At 61.7% G+C, this 10025-nt stretch overlaps 1 protein-coding gene across 1 annotated transcript; it reads left to right on the top strand.

Annotated features, from left to right (window-relative positions):
- Positions 1-890: 890 nt before the first annotated feature.
- Positions 891-10024, top strand: KCND1 (potassium voltage-gated channel subfamily D member 1; the record flags this gene model as incomplete). The annotated part of the gene is made up of 5 exons (XM_032778877.2): positions 891-2184; positions 8036-8198; positions 8368-8451; positions 9700-9795; positions 9884-10024. Coding segments are annotated over exons 1-5 (1599 nt in total), but the record flags the coding sequence as incomplete, so codon positions are not given.
- Position 10025: the final 1 nt, after the last annotated feature.

Here is a 10025-nt window from a genome sequence, read left to right as displayed (position 1 = left end):
TCGGCCCCCGGATCGCCCCCCCCCGGACCAGCTCCCCCGGTTCTGCCCCACCCAGCTCCTGGATCTGTCCCCACCCCATCTGCCAGGGGCGCTGGGACAGTGCGGGTGGGTGGGTGGGACTGAGAGCCGAGCTGCAAACCCTGGATAGGACGGAACCGCTTCCAGCTCCCCCAACCTCCCCACCTCTGGCAACTGCACCCCCTGCCCTGCCCCCACCTCCTGATCTGCCCCCTGCCCTAGCCCCATATCCACCCCAAGGCTGGAGTGTCCCTGAATCAGGTGACCCCTCCTGATCCCCCATCCCACATGGAGCAGTTACTGTCCCCCGCAGTGGGGGGGGTGGGTTTCCGGGAAAGGGATTTGAGTAAGAATCAAAAACACCCACCCCTCTCCCGACGCTTGGCTAGGACTGACCCCCTGCCCGCTGCGGTTCCCCCCTCCAACCCACCAGCCCCCACAGGCGGGGACAGAACCCAGGAGTCCTGGCTCCAAGCCCCCCCTCACCAGACCCCTTCCAGAGCCAGGAGAGAACCCAGGCGTCTGGGCTGAGGTGTCTAATCTACAGTTCTTGATTTTCTGTCTCATGTCTCCTCTCTCCTGCCCGCAGCTCCCTGAGACGCTCCCTGGCTCCCGAGCCCGTCAGCCCCTTTGCCAAGAGCCAGTGGCATGGAGCAGCCCAGAACCCACTCCCTGCCTCGACTGGGGGCAGCCGAGCCCGGGGAGTACCTGAGACCGTGACCAGGAGCGACTCGTTTCTCCCCCAGCCCCTGGCTCCGTGCCCCACAGCGACACTCGGGCTGGGTACTCGTGTTTCGGAGAGAGCTGATCTGCAGGCAGGTCCCCACAGCTAGAGAAGCCCTGGATCCTGAGACCTGCCCTGATCTCCTGGGTCCTGAGACCTGCCCCGACCTCCCTTCGACACATCCAAGTTTGGAGACGACCCCCACTCCCGCCAGTGCCCCATCTCCTGGGTCCCAAGGCCACTGCCCGGGCACCTCCGGCTTTGGCGCCTTCCCCGTTCCGACCTGACGCTCCCTCCCTGCCTTGGCGACCCCCGTGCCTGGCCACCATGGCGGCCGGCGTGGCTACCTGGCTGCCCTTTGCCCGCGCGGCCGCCGTGGGCTGGCTGCCCTTGGCCAAGAAGCCGATACCCAAACCGCCCAGCGACAAGCGACCCCGGGGGGACGAGATCCTGGTGGTGAACGTGAGCGGCCGGCGGTTCCAGACCTGGCAGAACACGCTGGACCGGTACCCGGACACACTGCTGGGCAGCTCAGAGAAGGAGTTCTTCTACGACGAGGACAGCCAGGAGTATTTCTTCGACCGCGACCCAGAGATCTTCCGCCACGTCTTGAACTTCTACCGCACCGGCCACCTGCACTACCCCCGGCATGAGTGCATCCAGGCCTTCGACGAGGAGCTGAGCTTTTATGGCATCATCCCGGAGCTGATCGGCGACTGCTGCCTAGAGGAGTACCGTGACCGCAAGAAGGAGAACGCCGAGCGGCTGGCTGAGGACGAGGAAGCGGAGAGCGCCACCGACCTTTCGCTGCCGCCGGACAGCACCGTCCGGCAGCGGCTGTGGCGGGCCTTCGAGAACCCCCACACCAGCACTGTGGCCTTGGTCTTCTACTATGTCACCGGCTTCTTCATCGCTGTCTCGGTGATCGCCAACGTGGTGGAGACCATCCCCTGCCAGCCGCCGCCTGGCCGGAAGCGCCAGCAGCCCTGTGGCGACCGCTTCCCCTTGGCCTTCTCCTGCATGGACACAGCCTGCGTCCTCATCTTCACCGGCGAGTACCTGCTCCGGCTCTTCGCCGCCCCCAGCCGCTGCCGGTTCCTGCGCAGCGTCATGAGCATCATCGACGTGGTGGCCATCCTGCCCTATTACATCGGGCTGGTGATGCCGGAGAACGAGGACGTCAGCGGGGCCTTTGTCACCCTGCGGGTCTTCCGGGTCTTCCGCATCTTCAAGTTCTCCCGGCACTCGCAGGGCCTGCGGATTCTGGGCTACACGCTCAAGAGCTGCGCCTCCGAGCTGGGCTTCCTCCTCTTCTCGCTGACCATGGCCATCATCATCTTCGCCACCGTCATGTTCTACGCCGAGAAAGGCACCCGCAGCACCAATTTCACCAGCATCCCGGCCGCCTTCTGGTACACCATCGTCACCATGACCACGCTGGGGTGAGTCTGCCCTCCGCCCCCAGCCTGCTTCCTTAGGGGAGGGCCTGCCGGGATCCCTCTGGGAACACCGCTCCCTTTGGGCCCAGTCCGAGCCAGATGCCTGGAACAGCCCCCGCAGTCTGTTCCTTTAGTCTCAGGTTTTGGAGTTGCCGTCTCGAGAGTCCAGCCCTGGACTCTACTGTGGCCAGGAAATTTGGCCAAATGACTGAGTGCCCTGCGGCAGGTCCGTGGGACACCAGCGCTGCTGTTGGGCCTGCTGGGAGCAGAGTGCGAATCCAACCCGGGCAATTCCCACACGCATCAGATTCAGAACAGACTGGGAAATGGCTGAAGTGTGCATGGTGGGTGTGGGGGAAGAGCTGGGAGCCAGGACTCCTGGGTTCTCCCCTGGCTCTGGGAGAGGAGTGGGGGCTGGTGGGTTAGGGCGGGTGGGGCTGGGAGCCAGGACTCCTGGGTTCTCTCCCCGGCTCTGGGAAGGCAGTGGGGGCTGGTGGTTAGAGCAGGGGGGCTGGGAGCCAGGACTCCTGGGTTCTCTGCCGGCTCTGGGAAGGCAGTGGGGGCTGGTGGTTAGAGCAGGGGGGCTGGGAGCCAGGACTCCTGGGTTCTCCCCTGGCTCTGGGAGTGGGGGCCGGTTCATTAGAACAGGGGGCTGGGAGCCAGGACTCCTGGGTTCTCTCCACGGCTCTGGGAGGGGAGTGGGGGCTGGTGGTTAGAGCAGTGGGGGTTGGAAGCCAGGACTCCTGGGTTCTCCCCTGGCTCTGGGAGGGGAGTGGAGGGCAAAGCGCTGGAGCGGAGGAACTTGTGGGCGGGAGGCCAGGCCTGGCACGGCTGGTACCATCTGCAGTCGGCTGGATATTTTCTGGCTGCCCAAGGATGCAAACATCTGTTCATCTCATAATTCTTCCTAAGAGCCCTGTGGCAGCTTCCATCATGGGCCAGCAGCAGGGGGAAGGGAGAGTGAGAGGAGCTGAGGGCTGCAGGTCGGGAGTGAGGGGCATCAGCGTAGCTTGTGGGTGGACCCCAGCACTGGGCTAGCAGGGGGCTATGGGTCGGGAGTGAGGGGCACCACATGTCTCTTTAACAGTCCTCAGGATTCCTGCGCACTTTTGCATCTTACTGCATCATTGCTGGGGCAAACCGCAGAGCTGGGGAGAGAACCCAGGAGTCCTGGCTCCCAGCCTCCCTGCTCTAACCCACCAGACCCCACTTCCCTCCCAGAGCTGGGGAGAGAACCCAGGAGTCCTGGCTCCCAGCCCCCCTGCGCTAACCACCAGACCCCTCTCCCCTCCCAGAGCCGGGAGAGAACCCAGGAGTCCTGGCTCCCAGCCCACCACCCAGCAACACACACAATCCACAGGTCACCATACAAACTGTCTTTCCCTTACTTCCCACCAGGGGGCGCCAGGGGGTTACTATTTCACCAGCTTGTGGCAAAGAGATGCATTGTGGGTAAGGCCCAGGGCAGGAGGAGGGGGCAGTTTGGGTTCTGGGCTAGGTGGGATGGCTGGAGGTTCACGCTGCAATGATGAAGGGAGGAAAGCGTCTTCTCCCCATCACTAGGTTCAAGTGTTAATAGACCCGATTGTGTGACAGGTCCCACCACATCAAATGGGGGCTTGGAGGAGATGTGGCTTCATGGTGAAGGGAATGGGGCAGCACCAGGACTCCTGGGTTGTCTCCCTGGCCCTAGGAAGGGAGTGGGGTCTAGTGGGTTAGAGCAGGAGGATTGGGAGCCCGGACGCCTGGGTTCCATTTGCCTTCATGAGCCAGGGCCATCTGGGCCAAGCCCCCGTGGGTTGAGTCCATTCTGCCTCCATAACTGTTGACAGCAGTTTCTGTGAAACAGGCTTCTCCTTCCTGTCCCAATCCCTCATGTGACATTATGTGCGGTGGTTCCCCGGGTGCTCTGCCCCAGAGCTGGCTGCATCTCAGCACCAGGCGAGCCGTCCCCATGCGGTGTTATGTGCAACGATTCCCTGGCTGCTCCACCCCAGAGCTGGCTGCATCTCAGCGCCGGACAAGCAGTCCCCATGCGATGTTGTGTGGTGGTTTCCTGGCTGCTTCGTCCCAGAGCTGGCTGCATCTCAGCTCCAGGTGAGCCGTCCCCATGTGGTGTTCTGTGCGGTGGTTCCCCAGCTGCCCTGCCCCAGAAGTGGCTGCATCGAATGCCCATCTGTGTCTGGGGACACGGCAGCTCTGTGCTTTCTCCTTCCAGCCCCCCCGCCCCCCGTCCAACTTCACGCCGAGGCCTTGGTGGCTGCCCGGATGTTTTGCTCTGCACCAGATTGGGCACGTGGCGTGTAACCGAGACAGGGCCCTGCTGCAGCTCCATGGGGGATAAATTATTTATCCACAGAGCACGGGAGGCAGAGACAGCCGCTTTCCGCAGCTTGCGTGTGCTGGGGGGGCTGGCAGGGGCTGCAGGTCGGGAGTGAGGAGCACCGGCTGGGGTCGGATCCAGGTGACCTGCCTTGGGCTCATCCTGAGGCTGGCGGAGATTCCACTGAATTGGCAACATGCTCGGTGAGGGCGGGGGGGCTGGGAGCCAGGACTCCTGGGTTCTCTCCCCGGCTCTGGGAGGGGAGTGGGGGCTGGTGGGTCAGAGCAGGGGGGCTGGGAGCCAGGACTCCTGGGTTCTCTCCCCGGCTCAGGGAGGGGAATGGGGACTGGTGGTTAGAGCAGGGGGGCTGGGAGCCAGGACTCCTGGGTTGTCTCCCCGGCTCAGGGAGGGGAGTGGGGGCTGGTGGTTAGAGCAGGGGGTCTGGGAGCCAGGACTCCTGGGTTGTCTCCCCGGCTCAGGGAGAGCAGGGGGTGCTGGTGGGTCAGAGCGGGACTGGGGGTGTTGGCTCTTTGCATGTCTCTGCCATGGGGTTGTGATCTCATCTGCTCTAGGGCAAATTGGGGCCTAACCCCCCCCCCCCCCACGATTTTGTTTCATGGCAGCTTTCAGGCCCTGCAGCTGCATCCTAGCAGGGCGGGGCCTCCTTCCCGCTCCCCCATTTCTGTGCATCTCAGGCCCCGGCTGGCTCTCATCCCCACCCCCAGTGGAGTTACAGGGGGTCGGGGCTGTCAGGTCCCCCCACAACCATCCCCCTCCTCTGGTCCAAGGAGCAGCCGTCAGTACCCTGGTATCCAGCTCCAGCCCCACCCCTGGCTCAGCCCCAGGCCCCACCCTGGTATGTCCCCCCACCCCCTGAGTGGTCTCCAGAGTGCCCACCCCCTTAGCCCAGGGCCCTCCCCCAGACCTGCCTCGGGTCAGCCCCCCCGCCGCAGCAAGGTCCAGCAACGCTCCTCCCAGCCAACGACCCACTCGCCGGGTAGCCTGGATGGAATATCTTCAGTCCCGGACACCCCTAAGAAGAAAGGAAAAAACGACACCCAAACCAACTGGCGTAAGTGGGGTGGGGGGGCTCCTGACCTTCCCTCGGAATCCCACCCCCAGCACAGAACCAAAACCCCTCCTGCCCCCCGGGCCTCGCCCTGCTCCTGGTCGCACTGACCACTAGGGCCGCGCAGGAGGAGGCGCAAGCTGCAGGGTCCCCCCCCGAACGGTGGGGGGTGCCAGGGCGGGGTACACAGGAACCAGGTCCGCCCAGTTAGAAACAAGCATCCCCACTAAAATCCTGAATCCCCTAAACAATTCCTTCTCAGTGTTAGGCATGTCCATCTGCCCGCCTCGACTGGCGCAATCTCCGCCACCAGCGAGCCTGTCCCCTGCAGCGTGTGTGCGGACGGCCCACTGCCCCAACCCAGAGCTGGCCTCCAGCCCAGGTCAGCTTGCCCTGCACGTGTGTCGCTGTCCCACCTCCCCACCCAGCTGGCTGCTCGCAGCACCGGGCCAGCTGTCCTTACGCTTGTTTCGGCTGTCCCAGCTGCCCCACCCAGAGCTGCGCCGCTCGCAGAACGGCCAGACGGCCCTTAAGCTGTGCGGCTGGTCCACTGCCCCAACCCAGAGTGCTCGTCGCAGCCACGCCACGCGTCCCTGACAGCTGTGGCGGCCTGGCCACTGTGGGCTGGGGAGCGGGCGGGGGGGCCCCACCCAATCTGCTGCGCGCAGCACCGGGCCAGCTGTCCCCTACAGCGGGTGCGGCTGGTCCCACTGCCCCACCCAAGCTGCTGCTCGCAGCAACCGGGCAGCGTCCCCCGTAACACAATGTGTGCGCGCCCAGCTCCCCACCCCAAGCCTCGCGCAGCACCGGCCACTGTCCCCTACAGGTGGGCGCGTCCCAGCCCCACCGCCAGAGCTGGCTGCTCCAGCACCGAGGCATGTCCCTTACAGCGTTCGGCCCTGTCCCACTGCCCCACCCACGCTGCGTCGCGCGAGGGGAGCACCGGCCAGCTTCCCTTACACGCTGTGTCAACCTGGCGTCCACGCCACCCAGAGCTGGCTACGTCGCAGCCCCGGGCCATGTCCCCTATCAGTCGGTGCGGCGCCAGCTGCCCCACCCCAAGGCTCGTCTCACCCCGGCCAGCTGGCCCTGCAGCGTTGATGTGCGCTGGTCCCACTGCCCCACCCACTTGCTGCGTCCAGCCCGTGCCAGCGTGCCCTCAGCGTTGTGCGCTGTCCAGCTGCCCCACCCCAGAGCTCGGTCGCAGCACTTGTTACCATAAAAGGAACTGTCACCACTCTCAAGCCGCCGACCATTGCTATTCCACACCCTTAAATAATCAGGTGTTGTGGCGCATTATAATAAACGCGGGTCGCTGACGTGATAACATTTCTCCAGAAGCAATCGCTTCCCACGTGCTCATCGCAATGCAACCTTCGCCGCCTGGTCAAAATAAACAAGGGAATGTTTCTTTTGCCTTAAAGGTTAAACCAAGAAACAAACACCTGACAAGAACCAATAAAGAAACGGATTTTTCATCAAGGGGAGGATTGGGGCTGAGTTTGTCTGCTCTCACTATAGAACTCTTCATTCCTCTCTGCCAACTGTAAGTACAAGAAAAAACAAATGCTTTATGTTTGTGAACATGGTTGAGTCTGAATTTAATGTATCTTGAAATAAGCCGTTATCAATTCTTAAGCAATATCTGTAATCTTCATCTTGATACAAGAAATTATTTTCTTCTTTATAAAAGTCCTTTTTAACTGTTTGAAGTCTCTGGAGCTAAGACACAGGAGGAATCTCTTGTGTTAGATCTACGGAGGGAACTCGCAGCACCAGATTGTGGAGGAAATACATCATTTCGTCCTGATGGTTGTCCTTGTGGGAATGAGGAAAAGCTTCTGGTATTGGTGAGTAAGAGATTGCATCAAAATCACCCAGTTAGCCGAAGGAAAGTCGGTGAAGGGAAGGAATTGTAATATCCTTCGTTGGAACCAAGTCTCTGAGTCTGGGCGTCCTTCCAGCGCCAAGTTTGGAGCAGCGAGATAAGATCCAAGCTGGTAATTAAGCTTGGAGGTTCGTGCTAGGCACCCACATTTTGGACACTAAGGTTCAGAATTGGGAAAGATACTTATGATAGCCTGTTATCCTCCTGCGGCGTTATGGGTGGCTATTCCCCAGCCGCCCTGCCCTAGAGGTGGCTGCATCTCAGTGTCGGATGAGCCATCCCGGCATGGTGTTATGTGCGACTGTTCCCCAGCCGCCCTGCCCCAGAGGTGGCTGCATCTCAGCATCTCCCCCACTGCACCGGCGAGGGGCCCTAGAGCAGCAGGGCTGTGAGATGCACGGGGTGGTTCACACCCCTACGAGCGACCGGCTCAGGCCCGCAGCAGACTCCAACAGCGTCACATGTTGGGGTTTTTTCCCCCAACCGCAAGGGGTAGGAACGGACTTTTTTCAGCACCCAAAAGCTGAGCGTCTGGTGCATTCGTGTTCTTTTTTCTCTCCCTTCTCCCTGGCAGGTACGGGGACATGGTTCCCAGCACGATCGCCGGGAAGATCTTCGGCTCCATCTGCTCGCTGAGTGGGGTGTTGGTCATCGCACTGCCGGTGCCCGTCATCGTCTCCAACTTCAGCCGCATCTACCACCAGAACCAGCGGGCGGACAAACGCCGGGCGCAGCAGGTCCAGGGGGGCAGCCCTGTGCAAAGGAGGGGGGATGCGGGGAGAGGAGAGTGAGCCAGGGTGGAGGGGGGTTGTGGGGCTGAGATGCAGAGGGCGGCTGGGGGGTCGGAAGGGGAGCTGGGGGGAAGGGTTGTGTCTGTGTCTCTGACTCTCCCCCCCCACCCCGCAGAAGGTTCGCCTGGCACGGATCCGACTGGCGAAGAGCACCACGACCAACGCCTTCCTGCAGTACAAGCGGAACGGGGGCCTTGAGGTACCTGCCCTCAGCATGCGCACGCTTACCTCTCGCACGTGCACCCCTTGCATGCTCACCCCATTGCACTAGCAAATGCCCATGCACCGTGGCAGAACACGCTTGCCCAGTGGCAGGAGAGCACTCACTACACAGATGCCCTGCGCGCTCACCCCCGCACACTCCCCCCCCAGTGCTGACATCCCCTGTGCACAACTGCACGGCACACTCGCCCTGCCCACAATGATGTTAGCACAGCCCCTGTGCACACCTGCCCCACACACTGCCTCAGTGGCACGGACATGACCGTGCACGCTCAGCAGGTTCACCACTCACACTGTTGCACTAGCTCACTCATGTACAAACCCAGTGCACACTGGCTGCACACTCACCCTTCACACAAACACACAATTGCAGTAACACTCAGATGCACAATCACAGGGTACACTTACCTTTTACACATGCACACCATTACACTAACACACATGCACAACATACACTCACCACCACCCACTTGCACTAAACCCATCACTGTGCAAGCGCAAGGCACACTCACCTCACACTTTGCACACACACAATTACATTAACACTGGCACACACGCTCACAGTTCTGTTGGCACTCCCATCCCCACACACTGCCCCAGTTGCACTGACACACCTGTGCACAATCACTGCACACTCGCCCCTTGCACACAGTCCCAATGCACACTGGATGTATACTCACACACTAACACACCCTTGCACAATCCCAATGCACAATTGCCCTTCACACATGCTAACACACCCATGCGCAAATCCCAGTGCATAGTCACCTCTTGTACACAATTGCACTAACACACCCTTGCACAATCCCAATGCACAATTGCCCTTCACACACACACATGCTAACACACCCATGCACAAATCCCAGTGCATAGTCACCTCTTGCACACAATTGCACTAACACACCCGTGCACAATCCCAATGCGCAATTGTCGCTCCTACTGGCACACCATTGCACTAACACCACCGTGTACAATCCCAGTGCACACTCACCACAACTTGCACGCTTCCCCAGTTGCACTGATGCACCCAGTCTCACACCCTCCCAGCCTTACATACGCACAGGAGTGCAGAACACAGCTGTGTTCGCTCTTCGCACGCTTCCTCCCTCCCAACCCTCCTCATTGTACCCCTCCCACTCACCCCCGCTCCCAAGCCCCCAGTAGGCTGTGGATGTGTGTGCCGGGGAGGGGGTGTCTGTCTATCTCTGATCTACCCCCAAAACAGGACCGGGGCAGCACAGCCCATGCCTTGGCTGTGAGGAATTGTTCGACATTCGAGCAGCAGCACCATCACCTGCTGCACTGCCTGGAGAAGACCACGGTGAGCAGGGGGCAGGGGCAGCTGGGGGTGGTGTGAGGGGCGGAGGGCACCATGGGCCGCGCTGAATCTCTCCCCCTCCCCCCTGCAGAGCCACGAGTTCATGGATGAGCGCTCATGCAGCGAGGCCGGGCTGCGGGGCTCGGTGGGCGGACGGAGCAGCCGCAGCACCTCCTTCTCCTCCCAGCAGGGCGGCACCACCTCCTGCTGCCCCCGCCGGGGTCCCCCGCGCC

Source organism: Chelonoidis abingdonii, chromosome 11 (genome assembly GCF_003597395.2).
Source record: "Chelonoidis abingdonii isolate Lonesome George chromosome 11, CheloAbing_2.0, whole genome shotgun sequence".
Classification (NCBI taxonomy): Eukaryota; Metazoa; Chordata; order Testudines; family Testudinidae; genus Chelonoidis; species Chelonoidis abingdonii.
This window is presented reverse-complemented; position numbering and strand designations above follow the sequence as displayed.